Raw genomic sequence first — 21,210 nt, forward strand, 5'->3', positions numbered from 1 at the left:
ATTTGTATGGTAGAAGTGCTCTGTGAGCTGTTCTATCTTTCCTTAGAAATCAAATTGAAGACCTGTATAATAACTGCAGCAATTAGTGACTTAAAATAACATAAAATGAGCATATATATTTCTAAAAAAAAAGATTTTTTTTCTCTAACTACATTTTCTGCTCAGGTAAGCATTCCATTTTCATCTTTCTAGGTAAAAAAGGTGTGATAGGAATGAAAGAAAAAGAATTAGATGAAAATAAATCTGGAAGAATATCCAAAGTGTTATTGTATATACAAAACTAGGAATATACACCCCACAATTTTCAAAAAATTATAATTGCACCAGTTTCAATTCCCAGTATCTTTCTGCATTCCAGTGAATTTTAGTTAACTACCCACAACTCTTTTTTTAGATTCAACTATAACAATAGGCAAGACTATTCAAACACATTCAGTCCTTCAGGCATTATAAAATTAAGAAAAATCAAAATTTTAGCCTTACAGTTGTTTTAAAATTTTACTTGAAATGGAGGCGTTCTCTTTCATCTTACCTTGGCTACAGTTGTGATGTCATTAAACTGTGTTTTTAGTTCTTCTTGAGCTGCTGCTCCAAAAGAATTGTCCTCAGTTTTTTCATAAAGTTCTGCAGTATTTTCAATGAGTTGCTGCAAATTCCCAGTGTGATCCTCTATCTCAGAAACAATAGCCTGGAAGTAGTCCAGCTGTGCAAACTTTTCCTTCAGACCTATTTGTGGTTCTAAAGGCTGCTCCACTTTGTGATCCAGCTTCTCTAACCACTGCTCCAGCTGGCTTTTCCTTTCCAAATATTCATTCCACTGGCCGATGAGGGACTCTAAGCAACTTACATTAAAAGAAACATATGCAGTACAGATGAGATCTTTTGAAAGGTCTAAACAACAAAGAAAAGTCTGTTTATACCTCAGTTGTTACACTGTGTAGCCATAAATATGTTTAGAATATGCATTTTCCTCCACCTTTTTTTAGTTTTCTATATAAGCTTAAAAATCCAAGCTATTCCAGAATTTCTGTGTTCCTTTTATTACTACATATAGCCTGATACAACTACTTCTCCACTACAGGTTGCATGAACAACTTATCTGTCCTACACTAATGAAACACATTCCAGTGTCTGCATAGTAAAGTAAAAAATAGACCATTAGTGGAGCTTATGGTCACAGTAAATAAAATATACAAGTTACAGATTTCTAGATCAATTTGTATTTGTTTGACTAAGAGAGAACGTGGAATCAATTTCAGTTGAAGAACTCCTGTTTACCTATATCATAGCGCCTTCCATAACTGGTACTTAGGATTGAGATATCTTCACACTCAGAATAATATAGACAAACTAGTGAATAGTCTGTAACTTAGTTAAAAAGAAACAAGGATGAAAGAGGTTTAGAAAATATCAGTTCTGGGAAACATTGTATTAATGCTCTAGTTTGCCTGGAACAGACATGATGGAGATCATCAAAGACAGAAAAAAGTTGTTAATCAAGTGTTCTGTATATGAAGAAGCAAAAATGCTTCTGACAGGCCTTGGCAATATCAGGCAAAGTATTTACAGGTAGGCCAATAGTCATATATAGAAAGAAGAGGTGAACTCACCCAACTGGTAAATGGGCTCTCTAGCTAGGCAGCACTTCTTTTCAAGAAGTATCTGAGGTCCAAAAGATGCTCTCCCTTCAGTAGCTGGCCCTCGTACAAGCCCAGCGTGGCTCCACCCTGGTTTCATCCCTTCTAGTCACGTGGGGAGCATGGGTGTAAACAATTTTCCTGTGCTCCCTAGGCCACTCATTCACCAGGTGCTCAATCACCAGTTTAAGCCATGACCTAACAGTTCCCTTACATTAGAAAATAATAAATAACTGAAACTTTTGTTTTCCATCAAGGTTTAGACACGAAGAAATTAGCTTAATTTGCAGAATATATTATATGGAGTGGATATGTTTTTGTTTGTTTGTTTGTTTTTAATAAAAAAAAAAAGAAATAAAAAGAGTCAGAGATTGTGAGAATTGAGAAATCTTCCCAGAATTTGGTAAAGAAAAGGTAGATTAATATATGATTAGATATAATATTCTAATATATATATATAAGATTCTAATATATATATATAGATTATATAATGTCAGATGTTCTTGATTCTGCTTCACTATGAGTTCAAGAACTGAATCAGTCCTATCTAGTTTTTTTTGTATTAATTTTTCTGTTTACTGTTTATTTTTAAATGACCATTTCATATGAAATCTGATTCACCTGATAGGGTTGAACCTTCATCATTTTTAGAAAAGTTTGTATATTTTTTCAGGTAATTTTGATTCTTTCTGATGATTCAACTTTTCCCTCAAGAATGAAAGAATAGACTCCTGTGTGCTGTAAGGTACTACGCTTTGATGGTAAGCAAGGTGTCAGGGTTGGACCTTTATTAAGTAAGGTATCAGGGTTTGACCTGTGTTTTCCAGTGAGTTTTACCTCTGCCAGCTCACAGATGTGCTGATGATGTAATTCCATACATCCTTCAGCCTTTGCAGCTCTGTTTGTATCACCTTTTGTCCCTCCTCATTGCTGCTTTTAAGTGCTTGTTCTCCTTTTCCAATAGCCATGTTCAGCTTAACTTCACCATCACCTTTGAGTAAGAGGATCTCCTGTGAGGCAAAATAAATCAAAATGTTCAGTACAATCTGCTGGCAGCTGAAAGCTGTTATGCTTCCAGAAGGGGACACTATTTCTGAAATTACTTTAGCCTTTATTAGCATGTCCATTATGAATTTCTAGGCACATGTTTTTCTAAGTGCCTGTCCCTTGTTATGTGCAAGGAATCTGAGGCTTCACCACAGCTACACAGATCTTTCATTGCATTGGTCATCCTAAAACAATGCTTACATTGCAGCAGGTAATGAGTAGGTCAAGCACTGAACAGAAATGCAGCAACACACAGCTTGACTAAGTCTCAAGAGCCCATAGTGCTCTATATCAATGATCTTTCCAACTGATGTCTATCTAACCTGTTCTCAAAAACCTCCTGTAATATACGTATATTCCACAGGCTCTCTAGGTGAACAGTTTCAAGGCTTTCTCCATTAGACAGCTTCTTTTGAATCTTACTGCACGTTTTCATAGTTGCTTAGTCCTCATTAAATACAGTATCTTGTATCTCTCTCTATTAAACTTCATACTCTTTCTCACACCGCATCTCCCAGTTTAAGATGGTTTTAAATTCAAATCATCTCCTTCATAACAGTGTAAAAAATACAAAGTACCAAACCATTCCTTTTCCATCGATGATGCTCTCACATGGTGTTAATCTTGATGATGTATAATCTCCAGTTCTATCCTTCTTTACCTGAATTTGTGTCAGTCGTCGCTCTAGCGTGGCTTTGCTACCAATTGTACTCTCAGCTGAGGCCATTTTTTCTTGAACCTCTTTCACCCATGACCACATGCTCTGTAGTGCCTCCTCCAAAGTGAGGTGCTCCTGGAGTGCAAGTTGACATGTTCTCAGCTTCTCCTTGACAGTTTTGACCAAGTTTTGGTAATTGGTGAGATATTGAGAGGCCAGGCGCTCTTCCCTTCCTGCATCGTGTCCTTCCTCATTTAAAGCCTGTGCCAGTTGGGACAGCTTATCACAGGATTCCCTGAAGGAAAATATTGAGATTAAAAATCAATTTCAAAAAGCATGTGATGTTGTTATAGCAACTATGAGAAATTATGAAGACTACTCACAAATCACATACTCCACCAGTGTAGGAGTTCCTAGTTAACAGAAAAGTTAGCTGGGAGGATTTAAAACAAATATTACATACTGATTCATATCTTTATTTGTGAATAAAGGAACTTATTACAGATTTTGATGCTCCAAATTATGACACTGTAATCTTTCTTTTGCACATTTAAATAAAAAGCTAACTTAATTTCTTTACGGTTCTCAGCCTTAGAGATCTGCATGAGCTACTACTACCTTTCTGCATCTTCCAAAGCTTCTCAGCAGTTTATATACTTTGACAGACAGGAATGCAAAAGGTCAGGCCATTTACCCAAGATTAGACACTGAATCTGGGGTTGGGTAGAAGGCTCAGTAAAAGGGATTAAAACTCTGGCCTCACACAGCCTCAATTAATCTCAAACTACTGGATCACCCTTCCGGATATCCTATGATTACATCAGACCAAAACGTCTTAGATCAGTCTCAAGTAGATAGGTTGTGACTGGGTGCTTCCTTTTAGCATGTGAGGCATGAACTACTTGACTAGTACTTGAATTACTTTACAGCTATTTCTGTTGCAACTTCACTAGCCTAATAACAATTAAAAAAAAGTCTGAAAATACACAGTGTACTAAAAAAGGCAATTACTTCATCATCCACTGGCTAAGTCTGAATTCTAGAAATATTTCACTGTAGATGTGGATGTTATTTGAGCTCTTAATACACATTCAACTGTACCAGATCCAGCTAATCTGTTTGGATACAAATTTCACAGGACAGAAAGAAAGAAAAATTTATTAATGGGTATGATAAGCTGTGCTTTTACTATTTCTTCTACTAAAGATGACTTTTCTGGTTCCATTCATTAGTGAAGTAAGATGTACTTTTCTTAATGAGAAATGTGTCTGTATGAAATTTTGGATTGGCTTGAAATTTCCCTAAAACCAGGGATATTTGGATTCAACTACTTTTCAGAGTAGTTGCAACACTTTTCTATTGCGCACAGACACGTTTTAAACAGTTTGATTTCTGTGTTGCTTTAGTGGAGGAAAAGGAAAGAGTATATTAAGAAATGTACCTTGAAGCCAGTAATTCTTCCAGGAACTTCTCCACTTTCTGCACCTCCTTTTTCTTCTCGGGAATAAGCTCTTTGATCTCCCCTACTGCTTCTGTGGTCATTCTTTCTTCCATGTCATGTATCCACAGACTGAGTTTCTTGTGCTGTTCTTCAAAGCTATGGAATAGTTAAATATTTCCTTAAAATAATTTCTTGAGGGGACTAAAGTTAGTAAGAAGTTAACTCAGTTCTTTCAATGTCCACAAGACTGTGAAAACAAAGCTAGGTATCAATTTCATTCTTAGCGAATAGGAGTTGTTCAGAACATAACTCTGCGGTGACTACTAATCTAAAAATATTCAGCAACTCTCTAAAAACATTCAGGAAAATCATGGGAACTGCATGAAAAAAGTAGCCTTCAAAATTTAAAGTGGCAGTACTTTTATTTATTACTGGGCTCAATAAAGACAGTAAAAAAGAAATATTCTCCCAAATCCCTATAATGATATCATCCAAGACATGAAAAAACGGGTTGAAATGGGCTTTTACTCAGTATTGACACATAAAATACAAAATGTGCTTTCAGCCTCACTGACAAATATAATCTGCAGTGCCCAGAAGTCAATCAAAAAGGCTCTGGACCCAAGTCCCTGTTTGTAAATGTCTTACTTTTATAAAAGCATACCATTTCATCTTGAGCTCTTACCCATTATTTCTAACTTTGCTTTCAGATAGCAGCAGTTTTGAATCTAATTATACCTGAAAGCATTTGACCTCTAAAAATTCCACCTAAAAGTGTTAAATTAAGAATACATCCTTACTAGCTTTTTGGGAAATACGTCATCTAAAATGGTACAGGACAGGCATATGCTGTGTTGAAAGCACACACTATCTTTAAATAACTGGGCAGAACCTGAACATTCATTACATATTTTCCTTCCAGGATATTGTATTTAAGTTACTGAGATTTCAACTGTTTAATTGGGATCACATGAACTTCTTTCTCATATGTTTTCTCAATCTATTTTTTCTTTGTTTTTTGTTTGTTTGTTGTTAAGTATTTCCAAAGAAAAAGAGCAAACATAATTAGAGTAACAGGAAATTGCAATTGTGTTTCTACAGCTTGAAAATTTCACGCAGTGTATCAGCGACTCACCTTCCCAGACGTAAGGCACAAGCTTCCAGGGCCTGCTTATCATTCGTACACTGACTGAGGAATTCTTTGAAGTTCTGATTAGACTTCGCTACCTGCTCCTGAATATGGATCACAACTGGTTGAGGTAAGCAAGTGTACAAGTTTTCTCCTTCCTTGCAGGCAGCATCTAACTTCTTTTGCCCCTCACTAAGAGAATCGAGCACGCTCTGTGTGATGAAAGAGAATACTGTTTAAACATTCAAGTCTTGATAAAGACAAGCAAAATTTCTATTAGAAGTGTTTAGATTTTAATAAGCTGAGAACCATATATGGTGAAGAAAAAATTCCAAGTGGAAAGTTCAAAAAAAGTATTTAGGTGGTGATACAATTCACAAAGCTCAATTTTCCTATCTCAAAGCAATTCTGTCTCCCCTGAAGTAAGCTGAAAATAATAGGTACGTCTGAAATTAGGGCTGTTTACATTAGCTGTCTTCTCTGTCCCAGCAAAATATCAGTACAGATTATATTGTTTGTCTGAGGTACTAGATGTAGAAAAGAATAGGAAATAAAAACAATAAAAAACGGAAATAAGAATGGTTCAGTTACACATAAACTTTAAGGTCTGATCTTTCAGAACAGAAAACAATTTCCATTATGTTTCCTCTACAGTATACAATGCTGTGATGATCTATTCTTATACTATCTTTTCAGAAATAAAACCAGTGAGTACAATAGTTTATATGAATTATTTAAGAGGCAAAATTTGATACATATAGTTATATCACTCATTACTGTTTCTTGATTCATTTACTATACCTGCAAATCATGTAGCTTTCCTTCTATGGCTTTGCTGTCTCCAGATCTGTCAGATAATTCTTTTACTGCAGCTTTCACATTAGAAAACCATTTCTGGAATTCTTGCATAGAACCTATTTTAATAAAAGAGAATAGATCAGATAATATTTTTCTTTTATGAAGCAGCATTATCACAGTGTTGTTGATACAGCTGTCTTCCCCACTTCTTTACCCTTCAGGACCCCTGTGTAAAAGCTAACAGGATGAACCTCACTGTCTTCAGTGACCTTGTGTAACAGGATTCGCTTCACAAAACATCCAAGTGGAACAGTCACACTAAGCTTTTCTTTATAGTTAGTGGGAAAGACAGACAATTTCAGGCTACTATTTATCCCCATTTAATGTTTGATACACATCTACATCAATATCCTAATATCTAAGATAAAATTGCCTGCTTCTTTCCACTGATTTGTCAGGAAGCCCAGAAACTATTTCAGATGGGGACTTATTATCTCCATTTGGTTAAATAAATCTCCGACTTGTGAATACTCAAAGTGTGTGTGTGTAGTACAGATGAATACTAAGACAGGAGAATCTGAAAATATGGAGCAGCAACTTAAGGTATTGAAGAAAAGCTTTGTTTCTTAGCAAATGGGAAATGACAATTTGTTAACTTTTTTGAAAGGCTGTGTACAAAAATAATGCTATAATTGCAAATGACATCACTGGAAACTCAGGCAGGCTCCAGAATGATTCATGAATGTGGGCTAACGGTTTATTAGCAAGCCTGAAGACTCACAGAGGAAATGTTTTTCCAAGCACTCTTCCATGCTGGCCTGTGTTCTCAAACAGAGCTGATTCACAGCTTCATACTTCTTTATTAGCGAAGTGACAGTGCCACCAAGAGTTTCTAGCTCAACAGAATGGTACTTGCGACAAAGCCTGTTGAGGTTCTCACGGGTTGAATCAATGCTGCTCTGCTGGAGCTGCAGGTCTTTCTGTGTTTCCTGAAAACGCAGTTATAACATAAATATGACACCCGTAAAGAAATAAAAGAGCCTTCTATTTTCTCAAGCATTCTTGCTCTTCCCTAATGCTTTTTCCTTCTATGACATGTTGCAAGTACTAGTCATAATTAACAGAAGTACTGGATCAAGTTTCCTGAATTTTCTAAACGAGATGAATTCTTGAAACTAAAGAGTCAGCACAGAAATATGAAATCGCTATTTCATGAGTTAATATTTTATTTTAAAAATGTTAAGTGTTGGAGCATGTTGAATAATACTACTAATTTTCAACACAGTTTGAAGTTACATGTGAGATGCACTACAGCACTGGAGTTTGCTGAGACTTCTGAATGAAAAGAAGTTTTCATTTGACTGGAGAGGAATATTCATCCTCAAATTAAATTTGAATTGGCTGAGCATTACTGTGCTCAGAGCAGAAAAAATCTCAACATGACTTGTCACAAATACACCTGAGACAGGTGTTTTTTTCACTTTTATCAAATGAAAATGAAATTTAAATTTATTATATTATTACATTATTTAATTGTTGTACCTAGCTAGTAAAAAATCTGACAAAAAAAAAGAACACCAACAAAAAACAGCAAAGTTCACCTCATTAAGAAAATAAGTGTATCCATTTTCTCCAGCACTGACCTTTACTAGATTTAGAGCTTCAGGTTCCAGGTTACGTGAACATCTTAAAAGTGTCTCTTCCGTTTTTGTTAACCAGTCTGTCATCTTATTAATAAAATTTTGTAACTGCATCTTCTGAGTACTGAAATCTTTTAATGCCTCCTTTGCTGTCTGTGACACTTCTTTGGCATGTTCCAGTTTTTGCTTTAAATCTGACTCTATAAACTAAAAGCAAAGTGTTTATTCTTAAAACATTTAAACAGAAGAAAAATATTATGAGAACTGACTGAAAATCTAATGAAAAAACAAACAAAAAAAATGTAGGAAAGTTACACACTTTAAAATGTATTCCATATCTAAATATGCTTACACAAATATAAAATGACTGTTCAGAATCAAATTTTAGATATACAGTGATCCAAAAAGGGATCCTAACTTCTGAAAAGCCAGAAAGCAAGCTGTTGAGATACTGTCCATGTCTGAAAAATTAAACAGCTGCTCTTTCTTTCTTTTACTACTTTGCCATATATAAAGAATATGAATACTGCTATCATAAATGCAACCAGTTCTGTTAAAAGGAATATCTATTAGTAAGACATGAGATCTCTGGCTTTTAAAGAATCTCAGTATAAAGAAGATTAAGATTGAAAACAACACAAAAAATCAGATAGAATGTTGCCCATAAATAAGTTTAAACACTGCAAAATATGAAAATCTAGTAGATGCTTTTTGTGCCCATTTTACTAATAAGAAGTAAATTAAACTCATAATTAGTTCATATCTACAACTATTCTACTGTATATATGAACATTTTGTGTTTATCACATTCAGCAATTATATATTGCAAAATAATATGCTCTAGATATCATTTTATGAGTGATCAGATATTAAATTTATTATAAAAATTATGATTAAATATGAATCTTCTGAAAAGCTTCTGACCTGCTCACAGAAAGGACACCATTTAGGTGCGTAACATGGACAAGATATGAATGTTAAATTATGTTCAGTTAAAATTTGATAAATATTTTTAAAGTAATTATCTATTATGATATCTTCCTGCAAATATCTGTGGAAATGACAGAAATCAGTTTATCTTTTAAAACTTCTGGCATACTGAAAGCTTATGACCTTACATACCGATTTTCTTTTGAAGTCTAACAACTAAAATAGTTATATTTTATCTTTGCCAAAAATCTGGACCTAGCCAATCACAGAAGTTCAGCAGCCCACTTTCAGTGACCTGTTTCAACCACACTTCTGTAACAGTTAATTCAGATAAGATACCTTGTGAGGTACTTACTCAATTTTGCCTTGATAAAAATACTTGTCTAATGTTCAATTACTTTATGGCATTCTTTTTTTAGAGAAGTCTAAACTGAAGAAAAATGAAAAAAAAAACCATACAACAAACTATGATGCCTACATATAGTGCTGTACGTGTCACCTTCAAAGCAAAAGACAGAATAGGAGAGAGAGAAATTTCAAAAGGAGTTTTTTCTTAGCCATCTGAGCACAGTTGATGAATCACAAGAACTTTATTTTACCTGGAGATCTGCAGGAGGCTCTTGGCTATTAGTCAGTTCTTTGAGTTCAGAAATTTTAGAGCTAAGCTGCTCCAACTTCTGTTCTTTATCCTTGACTTGAGACTGTCAAAGAGATTTAGTCAAAGTTTCATACCTTACTATAAGGTTTAAGATCTTCAGAAGACTGTGATATTAATTGGTAAAATGAAAGGCGATGTAACAGCATTTAGCATCAAGCAGCTTCTATTAGTTTCCTTCTCTAAAACTCTCCTATTTCTTTTCCTTCATTAGATTTCAGAGATTTTTTTCCTCTCTATTGAAATAATCATACATTTTCAACATTTAAAAGGCTGTAATAGTTGTAGTATCATAAATAATGAAGCTGAATAAAAATGGCAATGTTATTGTTTATTTTACTGGAAAAAATTACTGTTCTTAGATTCCAGTTAATTTCATGCACAGTATAACACGTTTCATCTGGCTTTAACTAAAGAGAATAGAGCTCTAAAAAAAAATAGAACTAAGTCAAAAATTAAAAATGATAACTGAATTAAAAATGCTGTTACATACGCACTCACATGTCAAGAACTTATATTTGTTGTAGTCATATAAATCCAAATTATAAATAAATGTTGTATTTAATAAAAAAGTAATATCAATGTGAAACTTAAAATCATAATTTACACAATTGCAGTTTTGAAGTATTAGTCAAGAAATTGAGGGGTTTAGATTACCCAGACTTTCATTTCTATAAAAACCAAACAGGACACTCCAATTAAACAATTGGACTCTGGATTTCAGGATGAAACTACTACACTTCTGTGCTGGAATGGTAGAAGTTCATGTGGCCACAGAAGAACCTTCCAGTGGTATTTTGTGCTAGGAATATATAACATTAGTTGACCGATGGAGAAATGGAGGACTGCTATGAATTGTATGAGAGGTACACTCATTTTTTTTCTGTCCATATTAATCTATTTCTGATTGCTAAATGGCCCTTGTTAAAGACAGAAGAAAATATGTGTTATGGACTGGGCACTCTATAACTACAAATGTATGCACAGGTCTCATGCCTTCTGCTATTCTGTCCCTCCTCTGAATCAGATACACCTAGGGTTTGGGTGCTGGCTGCTCTTATATCAAAATCAAATTTAACAGTAATTAATTCAGGTAGTTTAACCATTATGTTTGTCAGACAGATGTTAGACACTGTTTGTTCTCAGGAAAATACTGATTTAGCACTATTTAATCTTCTATTATATTTTTTGTGCTTCTTAAGGACATTTCAAATGAAGTAGAACATGACTCATTCTATGGTTGATCTGGCAGAACACTTCCTGAACACTGGTTATACTTCTAGAAGTGCTTAATGCTATTAAGAAAGAAGTATATCATGTTACCGTCATTAAAATCTTCACCTCAGTCCACTATAAATTTTCGAATACACTCTGGAGAATCTGCATTCTAAGCTGAAATCTTAGAAACTGATCTTTGCTTAAGTTCAGATGAAGCCTAAAATTTCCAATAGTTTCTACTGGAACATAATTCAGTCCAATGCCATCCTTTTGGAAAATTTTTGCATTGTAAAAGCAGTCGTATGCAGCTAGAGTGAAAATAACTTAGATGGAGCAAGACTTTTTTTCTGGATGGAGTAAGTGTTTTTCTGATTTATGGTAGAAGCAGACAGCATCAGAAAAGGCCTCGAGACCCATCATCTACCCCCTGCATTAGTGATACAACTGCTTGCACAGAGAATGTGCTAGCTTACAACAGCACAGCATTATCTATGTGCCTGATATCACCTGAAAATTTGACCCAGAACATTTTTATTTTCAATTTATGAGTAAGCACCTGAAAGTCTTTCAGGATGAGCTCCACCCTCTGGCTGTTACTCAAGTTGCTGATGCTTTCATTCAGATGAGAAATGCAATCAGTGCACCATCCATTCATTTCATCTGCAATTTTCAAAATGTCATCCCATAGGGACATGCTTAAACTCAGCCGGTGTATGTTGTCCTCAATCCTTTCTGACACCTTTTAAGAAAGGAGAATAAATCAATGTCATTCAAAATTGACTTCTAGATTTCTTTATTTTGAAGTCAATTGTAAGACAAGTGCACTGGAGATAATCAGAAAGACTAGGCAAAATAGTTTAGTCTTTAGTCTAAAGTCTTAGTGTTATGTCTTACTTGTGACTTAGTTTTCTGGATCATAAAATTAACAAAAATCATAGGAATCTGTGTCTACATTTATTTCTTTTATGTGATATAAGAATTTGCTAATGAAACAGTATAAATATGGGAAGGTAAAATACTAGTTTATCTGCAGTAATATTGTCTCAATGTTGTCACATCTTGTATGGTCCCACTTTATATGAATAACTGGTGTTTTATTTTGTCCAGTTTACTAGAATGAAGTAATAATTAGAATACAATTCAAACTTATAAGTGTTCACTGAGTAAATCTATAAGTATATAAATCTAAAATAGCTACACTCTTTACACTTTTTTTTTTACACTTTTTAAATATAGGAAAAGTATGTCACAACTGTGACTACAGTGGGTACAAAATCCTTACAATTAACTCCTAAGCTACATTTCAGAGTAAACTTACTAAACCATTGCACTTTTAGACCCTAAGGAAATTTAACTGCAATCTTTGTTTAACTTATAAACTTTATTCCATGTAAAAACACCAGATGCTTACATCTAGCCATTTGTCCACTGTAGAGTTCATATCTCTTCTCACCACAGAGCAGTCGCAGTTATGCACTTTTTTCAGTTCTGATAACAAATGTTTTCCTTTATTGGTAAAAGTATCCAGGTCTTTTTGTTTATCACTCAGATCATTCTTGGCAGCTTCGTGCTGTGGACATAAATACGCACTTCTTTAAAGGAAGACTTGAAGCCTTAAAGAAAATATCCTGTTCTCCAGACATCATCTGTTGAGCTTTGGTATATGTTATACATCTGATGATTTGCAGTGAGCATACTAATACTATCTAATGCTTAATTATATCACAATATACAAATGACAAAATATTAGAATTTATCTAATAAGATAAATTATTGTTACGCAAGTTCAGATTTCCTCCACTAAATAACTAGCAGCCAATGGGACTTCAGACAAACAATTTTATTCAAGTACTCTTTTATTCTTCAGAATCTACACATCTAAAATTAGAGAGTAAGAACACTTCACTGAATATTTAATATTAGTATCAGTACTTAGTATCAATTCTGGCATTACAACAGAGGGCATCACAAAAAAATTTAGAACGATGAATAATATCCTGAGTAAGGGGTACTCAGGAAACCTCAGTACAAACATGTTTAGAAAGGAATTAGAAAAAATAATGGAAGGTTATTTCCTCAGAGCTACTATGTACGCAATCTAAGACTTGAGGGAAAAAAAGCACTCTTTTCTGTAAGAATTATTATGAAGAAGGATTTCAGTTTCTCATATATAAATATGTGTGTGTGTTTACATACATAAAAGATTAGTATTAGATCAGCTACTAATCTGGATGCAATATGGCTGTTACTAGGTTATTATAGTAGGAGTTGTGCTAATTAATTATTGTGCTACGGCTATTTCAGGTTTACTTGAGGCTGCTATTGAAGTTGTAAAGCATTCTCCACAGCAAAAGGCACATTTTAAAGAGTGAGATCACATGGAAGTTACATGTATTTCTTTGAATGACAAGCTATAACATACTTCCAGTTCTAGTTAACAAGTCCATTAGAAAGATGCTGTAAATATGCACAATTTAGAATGAGGTGTGACTGAAGAATTTTCAGTGAAGAGCTTACAAGTCTTGGAAATAAAATTACTTTCCAAAATAATGGAAAGAATTTAACTCAAAAACTGTGTTTCCTGACAAGCTAGATAGTGATTTATAATGTTAAGAATATAATTTAGTGAAATGAATGGAATACAGGTATTCAGATTCCTTATCTTTGCTCAGTGGCTGGTGTCAACATTGTATCCTTTCAAATTAGTATATTTAGGGAAAGGTACAGACATGAGAGACTCATCAGTAAAGGAGACAGATTTCCATTTGAGGAAACAACAATAGTTTCTCCTGTTCCATGCAATAATATTTCAGTTAGCCCTTTTCTTTCATTGACCATTCCAACAAATTACCCAATATGGAAAAAAGTTAAAGTATTTTGATTGGAAATACACCCTCACACTATGACAAGAATATCTTTATAAGATGTTTTATATAAAGAGCAGGTAATTTATGACTTCCACATAAATTAACATTTCGCTTTTTCAGGTCCTAAACTGTTAAAATAGCAACAATCAAAGACACATTAATGAACCTCACTAAAAAGGACTGCATTCTTTCTTCACCAAGATCAATAAAATTTAAATCCTGAATGTCAAGATCTGACAGAAAATTCAAGGAAATTTACAGGTGGCTTAAGGCTGACCTCAAGTCAAACATAATTTAAATCCCTCAAATGAAAAATCTAATTACCTTTGATAAAGTTCGCCTGATATCTTCATGATCCTTCCAAATTGATTTTATCACTGCAGCACTATCAACACTGTCTATGACTTTCATTACTCTTGACTTCAAGCCCTGATATTCCTTTATCAGATCAATAAGAATGCAGGATTGCTCCTTTCTGTGATGGGAAAAAGCTCTGTTAGCATAATTCATTGTCACATTTGTGATAGAAGGTGAATGTGATGTAGTAATTCACCACGAGCAAATCAGAATGCAATCTGAAACACATTTGGAGCAGCCAAGGAAATATTATCATCTAGCAAAATTTAGAATATTAACATTTAGTACTCCAATTATCAGGTGTGTGCCTTCAGGTTCAAAACATTACATTCTACTCCCTTCTTGTACTGAGACCAAAATAACCTGATACTAAAAACAGGCTTCCCTTCCTCACCTCCCATTCCCCAGAACAGCCTATTTCTGTTTAGGCAGTGGATAGAAGAACATGTTTGTTCTATTCTTGGTATTTATACCAGTTAATATGGCAAGTTAAGCTCAAATAAATGTGTCTCTTTTCCCCACTACAAGAAACCTCTTCTTGTTCACTGCTTACTTTTCCTGTATAACTTTCTTGGTATCCTCCCACAGAGATGTTAAATGATTAAGTTCTTTGTCAATTTCAGGAGCAAGAGTTATATCTTTCTGGGCTATTTGCTTTGCTTTGTCCATGAGCCACTGGAGTTCATGCTGGTGAGAATTCAGTTCTTCATCCAACTGGTTAAAGATCCTCAATCTGCAAGTTAAAATGCAGGTTACAAATTTATTTATATTCCCTTTCAGGTGAGAAAAAAAGAAGGTAAGGAAGGTAAAAATAGCTGCTCATAGAGTTATTGTGTATACAGTTCCATTTTTTTAATATTTCCTAAAATATCTTCAGAAGACAAAATGTTATTCTTTTTTCTGCTAAAACTGAGCTCAGAATTTGATTTTTCTAATACATATGCAGCTATACAAATGTGTAGAGATACATATGCCTTTACTACACACTGTCATTTGGAAAAATACCAAAATATTTCAATTACTATTTTTTTAAGTAAGAGTTTTTTTCTCAGTCTTAAATTCTGAAAGAATAGAACTGTCTATTTTGTATGGGATTTCTAGTGAGTGCTGAGAGTTTGGATTCCTTTGAACAAAATAAAGTGTTGTGACAAAGACTTTTATTCTCTGTTCTTTCAGTATAAAAGATTAGAGGGACTTGTTGACTGTTGTGCTCATGTTCTCCCTCCATCCAAACATAAAGAAGTATCAATCTCAAGCATTAATATTGTTATTACCTTTGCTGGAGGGCTTGCAGTGTTGTTTCTCTTAGGCCCTCCTTGTCAGCCTTTTCCTCAGTATCTTCAATACTCTTCAAAAGTTCTTCTTTACGTTCCATGAAAGATCTTCTCAAGGTTGCAAGAGCTTCCGCCTCACTCTGTTTCGTTCCGAGAAGGTTTTGAACTGCCTCCAGGTCCAAGTATAGATTGTCCACCACAGCCCTGCAGGAGGTCCTCTGCTCAGAAATCCCATGTTTTAAATGATACTGGGCCTTAGTAAGTGAACCATCCAAATTGATGGCAATAGATTCCAGCTTGTTCAGAGACTGAATAACATTACGGAGGTCCTTCTCCAGTAATTCTGATTTAGCTTTGTCCATATTTTCCATTTTCTCCACTGTCTGCCTCAGCTGGTGGAGCATTCTTGATGCAGCATTATGGAGCTCCAGAAATACCTGAAGCTGATCCAGAGCCTCTTGCCTTTGGGTAGTTATTTGATTGGCTTCCTGGAAGATCTGAAAGCAATCTTCAGTTTTCCCTTGCAACATCTGTTGATCCTCTGGGCAGCTGAAAGAACACAGTTTATCTACCAGGTCCTTCAGACTTTGTAACTGCTGTTTCTTTGTTTCAATTTCCATTGAATGATTCTATGGGAAAGAAAGAAAATAGGAGGGCTGGGTTTCCTTTTGCAACTGAAGGTTCAGAAAACATTCTGTTATTAAATTTACAAGAAAAACAAGTACTATTGAATGGATTACAGTAAGAACAGTTCAGAGTTACTATTTTGTCTCCGTCTGGTCAAATGAAAGAAACGTGTATGTGACTGCAACAAAATATCAGCTTTCAAGAACTAGCAAATAACCTTAGATAGCATTAAATGAATATTTATATTTATCTATATGTACTGTAAAATTTGTCTGCCTTTAATATTTACATCCAGAAATTTACCTTATTGTGAGATGCAGCTAGTTCATGATTGGCTGTGTTTATCTCTGAAGTGGATTTTAGTTCAGCAAGAAACTGCTTAATCCAGTCTGAAAAACTGCATAGGAGCTCATCAAACTGTCCATGCTTAGCAACAAGAGATTGAAGGAAGCTGATCCTATAAGATGTGAGAGGAAAACACAAAAGCACTCGACAAAAATCATTTCCCAGAATCAAAGTCACAGCAAACTAGTCAGCACTAAAATCACAGCCAGGTGGAAGGAAACATGAATCTATATTAGAAATGTGATGACTGCTGTGTTAATCAGTTATCTGAGAAATATCACTTCAAAGTACAAGTTTATCTCTTTCCTTTCCTACCAATTTGCTCATCTCAAGTGTTAGAAGCTCCCTTAACAAACCAAGGTAATTTCTTTACCTTCTCTTCATAGTGGTAGTCCCAGCAAAGAGGATTATATTGATCTAAAATTCAGTCCTCAGAGTATGTTTATGCTATCTACAACACTGTAGATAATGTGAGGTAAAAGTCCAAGAATGCATATAGCAGATGAGCAGCTGAATGCTCAACCTGGTCTGAAACAAGTGGAGGTGGAGTCTGTTCAAAGGAACACATTTTAAAGGGGGAGCATGTCCAGCACCTAGTAGAACTAGGCTTCTAAACCTTGACCTTAAAAAGGCCCTTGCTGTTCAACCAACTTACAAATTTCCCTACACAATTTTCAACATGAAATTCTATGTAGGAAATTATTAAACTGTAGAATTATTGTATTGATGAAGGATCTAGAAGATGCCAACAACCAGGGCTTTTATAAACAGTAAAATACGTATGTTCAACACCAATCAACTAAATCTAGACATATGATAACTTACTGTTTCAAAAGAAGAGGCAATGTTCCTGAGTCTAAGACGAGCCACTAGATTAACAATTGAGAATTTATAGTATTTACTGCAAATGAAACCTTCAAGATGGGTTTCAAAAGACGTAAGTATAGCTTTGCACAAAGTAAATAATATAAATTAAAAAATGAAGAGCAGTTATTACATATTCCTGAAGTAATTTAGGAAGCCACTTGGGAAAACTTAATTGAGGAAACAGAACATTAATTCCCTTTCCAGCCTCATGCTCTTTGCAACATATATCTTCTATCAAAAAGCAGAAAGGGTTTATGTCATGCTCTATTCCTCGAAGCACAGGACACCCTTAAATCCTTTAATATTTGTTTTCTTAATAGTAATACTGTAGAAATATGTTTCAGCATTGGAATTTGTATTTTGGATATTGGTAACTCTCTAACTTGGTTACATAAAAATACACTGAAGCACAAACCTTTTATCAATTGTTTGTGGCAGTGCTTTCCACCTCTCATCCAGTTGGTTAAATTTTTCTTTTAATGCTTTCACACACTGTTTGGAAGCTGTTGGGAACAGTGACTCATTTAACTGTAATAGGCTCGCATGGACTGAAGAGTGAGACTCAAAATCTGCTCGCAAATCCTGGGAAAACAATGGAATTTACAGCATTTTGATTCAGTATGACATCATATTATTCCAAATAGCAATAACTATTAAGAGACTATCTAAGAATTTCCAATACACCACTTTGAGAAAAGTGAATGAGTACATCCAAGTACTTAGAGGAACTGAGATCTATAGGAACATGAGGGTACTCAGTATCTCTTATATAGGTGAATCTTTAATTGTAATTCAGGAGAGATTCTTCAAAAGAGTTTTCAGATTCTGTTGCTGCTTTTTATTTTTTATTTTATTTTTCTTTTGTCTTTCTACCTTTTGACAAAGTGGAGCATGAAAAATAGCAGTGAGTTTCTTTTCTGAACAGAAGATTTTTTCTCTGCATTTGGCTCCTTGGAGCTTTAAGATTTGGCTTTTTTTAGTCTGAATCGAATCTGAAAGACTCTAGTAATTATCTTTACATAGCTCTGAACTGGAGGTGCAGCAGCATCCCAGCATGTTTTAGACACTGAGGAACAAAACGTTACACCTACCCATATGACTCATTTGTAATATGACCCACAACCATGACTGGAGAAGTAGACAAACATGCTTGTAAAGGGGGAATAGTCTGTTATGAGGAATGCTATCCAAAATATATGTACAGTGTTCAACTCAACCAGACTTTAGGAAAGGAGTTATGCCTGCTTTCTCTCATAAATATTAAACATAGGTGGAAGATCATTATGTGCTAGTTACAAGAGTGCATTAGAGCTCCAGGGCTATATCCTCTTCTCACATCCATATGTGTTATTTTGAATTCAGGAGTCTTGAGCACTACATATATGTTCACCTGAGAAGGAATTTCTCTTGGAGTTACAGTATTCAAGACAAATGTATAAATTAAGTATGAACCTCTTTAAAAAATGAGAAGAGTTCCTGGAGAACTTGTCAGAAAAATACAATGTTTAAATTCACATGTATGTCAAACATACTTCAAAATCCAACCATTTAGGGCAATCCCCAACACAAGAGACATGAATGTTCTGGAGAGTGTCTAGCAATGGACCACAGTTATCAGGGGATGAGAGCATATCCCCTATGAGGAGAGGATGAGAGAACTGGGACCATTCAGACTGGGGAAAAGGAGGCTCAGGGAGCAGAACTGCTTAATAAAAGAATTTCTCTAGAGAAATGACCTCCGGGAAGCAGATCAATATCCTTCCTTGATAAATAGTACAATATACCAGGATACAATTTTTCTTGAGCAGGCATATTTTACTTGTGAATAATATTCTTCCTGTCCTTTTCTTGTCTTCGTGGCAGTGTAGTATTTCCCTAAGACATTCCTAAAGACCAGAATCAATTGACTTTTCAGATGGTAATTGAGCAAGAGCATCCTTTAAAAGGTACAGAAATGCTGATGAATTTCATCTTTCAGTTGAAACATACCTGCAATGATTGCAGTTCACCTTCCAGCTTAACTCTGTCAGCAGAAACATACTGCTCTGAAGATGTGGCTGCAGCTTCACACCCTTCCAGCCAGGTCTGGAAAGCACACAGCTCTTTCTCCTGCCTAAGAAAATCAGAACATGGAACGTTAACAAAACAAGCCCTTGGTCTCAGTTTGACTGGAGGAAGGTGTCTGTGTTCATCATAGCAGACATAGTAGCTTGCTTACTTCTGCCACTGAGCCAGAAGAGTCTCCAGTAAGGTTTGTTTCTTTCTGGCATTTTCTCGCACCTTCTCATATTTCTGCTGTAATGCAGTAACCTCCTGAGCAGCTTTTTCTTTGTTGGCAGCCTTTCGGGCACAAGCTGAGAGAGAGGCCAGCGTGTTGCTCAGTTTTTCCACAGTATGACAAAGGTCCTAATAGACATGTAGAAAAAAAGAGAAGTTGCATACATAAATATCAAAGCTACAGTAATGTTGGAAAAAAAATCTATACTCATACCCATAGTCTGATGAAATGCCGCATTTCTCAGGCCATGAAATCACTTTATAAATTACATTTCTCTCACATCTATCCTAGATACACAGGTCCCAAGTATATCAATCACCCCAAGCCTGCAGTGGAGGAAGACTATCCTAAGAACAGTGTTACAGAATAGCCTGTCAGGCACGAGGAGTGTGATCTTCTCTACAAGTATGCAATGCAGAATGATGATGTAGGACAACTCTCTGTCCAAATCCCCTTTAATAGGCTTTAATTTATATAGATACAGTAATTACAAACAATCCATCCAAATTGTGAGGACTGCAGCCCACAGCACAATAAGGGAGAGACAGGAAACATTTACAGAGAACTTTTGTGAGTATTATACAAGGATCTTTTTCATAGAAATGGCATCTGACATAGACCAGACTTTCCAGTGTTGCTAGAGGTCTGGGAAACTTGTACGCATGAAAATGAACCAAAAGTGGTTACATGAGCTAGGAAAGCACAAATGAAATAAATTTAATATTACTGAAGTTTCAACTTGCAGGTGTGCAATAATAACAAGAATGGACATAATGAATACCATGAAATAAATAACATAGAGGAGAATATGTGTATTAAATAGTAAAAACCTAACATTAGAACTAAATCATAGAATGGCCTGGGTTGAAAAGGACCTCAAAGATCATCTAGTTTCAACGTCACTGTCATGGGCAAGGTCATCAACCACTAAATAAGGCTGCCCAGAGCTACATCCAGCCTTGCCTTGAATGCCTTCAGGGATGAGGCATCCTAAACCCCTCTGGGCAACCAGTTCCAGTGCATCACTACCCTCTGAGTGAAAAGCTTCCCTCTAACATGTAACCTTAATCTCCCTTGTCTTAGTTTAAAACCATTCCCCCTTGTCCTATCAACCTTTGTAAACAATTGTTCCTCCTCCTGTTTACATGCTCCCTTCAAGTACTGGAAGGCCACAATGAGGTCTCCCCAGAGCCTTCTCTTCTCCAAGCTAAATAAGCCCAGTTCCCTCAACCTTTCCTCATAGGAGAGGTGCTCCAGCACTCTGATATTTTAGTGGCCCTTCTCTGGACCTGTTCTAAGAGCTCAGCATCTTTCTTGTGGTGGCGACCCCAGGCCTATACTCAGTATATTCATAATGTTTAACAGCCATTAATAAAAATGATTACATATCCCGTCTGAATAAATTTTCTGCATGCAAAATCCTTTCCCTCATAAATATAAAT

At 35.2% G+C, this 21,210-nt stretch overlaps 1 protein-coding gene across 1 annotated transcript in view; it reads right to left on the minus strand.

Moving 5' to 3' along the window:
• SYNE1 (spectrin repeat containing nuclear envelope protein 1) overlaps positions 1 to 21,210 on the minus strand; it is a 276,072-nt gene that overhangs the window by 150,395 nt on the left and 104,467 nt on the right. Inside the window, exons 35-52 of the mRNA XM_065732123.1 lie at positions 19,709 to 19,896; positions 19,480 to 19,603; positions 17,906 to 18,072; positions 16,582 to 16,735; positions 15,652 to 16,280; positions 14,931 to 15,110; positions 14,345 to 14,495; positions 12,565 to 12,723; positions 11,710 to 11,892; positions 9,880 to 9,981; positions 8,354 to 8,557; positions 7,492 to 7,699; positions 6,714 to 6,826; positions 5,919 to 6,124; positions 4,784 to 4,939; positions 3,346 to 3,637; positions 2,475 to 2,647; positions 533 to 842 (exon numbers count right to left, since the gene is read on the minus strand). Of these exons, the coding sequence (XP_065588195.1) occupies positions 533 to 842; positions 2,475 to 2,647; positions 3,346 to 3,637; positions 4,784 to 4,939; positions 5,919 to 6,124; positions 6,714 to 6,826; positions 7,492 to 7,699; positions 8,354 to 8,557; positions 9,880 to 9,981; positions 11,710 to 11,892; positions 12,565 to 12,723; positions 14,345 to 14,495; positions 14,931 to 15,110; positions 15,652 to 16,280; positions 16,582 to 16,735; positions 17,906 to 18,072; positions 19,480 to 19,603; positions 19,709 to 19,896 (3,699 nt within the window). The remainder of the gene's footprint in view (positions 1 to 532; positions 843 to 2,474; positions 2,648 to 3,345; positions 3,638 to 4,783; positions 4,940 to 5,918; positions 6,125 to 6,713; positions 6,827 to 7,491; positions 7,700 to 8,353; positions 8,558 to 9,879; positions 9,982 to 11,709; positions 11,893 to 12,564; positions 12,724 to 14,344; positions 14,496 to 14,930; positions 15,111 to 15,651; positions 16,281 to 16,581; positions 16,736 to 17,905; positions 18,073 to 19,479; positions 19,604 to 19,708; positions 19,897 to 21,210) is intronic.

Source organism: Cyrtonyx montezumae, unplaced genomic scaffold, assembly GCF_038088225.1.
Source record: "Cyrtonyx montezumae isolate F1298 unplaced genomic scaffold, pur_monq_1.0 scaffold_0, whole genome shotgun sequence".
NCBI classification, from domain to species: Eukaryota; Metazoa; Chordata; class Aves; order Galliformes; family Odontophoridae; genus Cyrtonyx; species Cyrtonyx montezumae.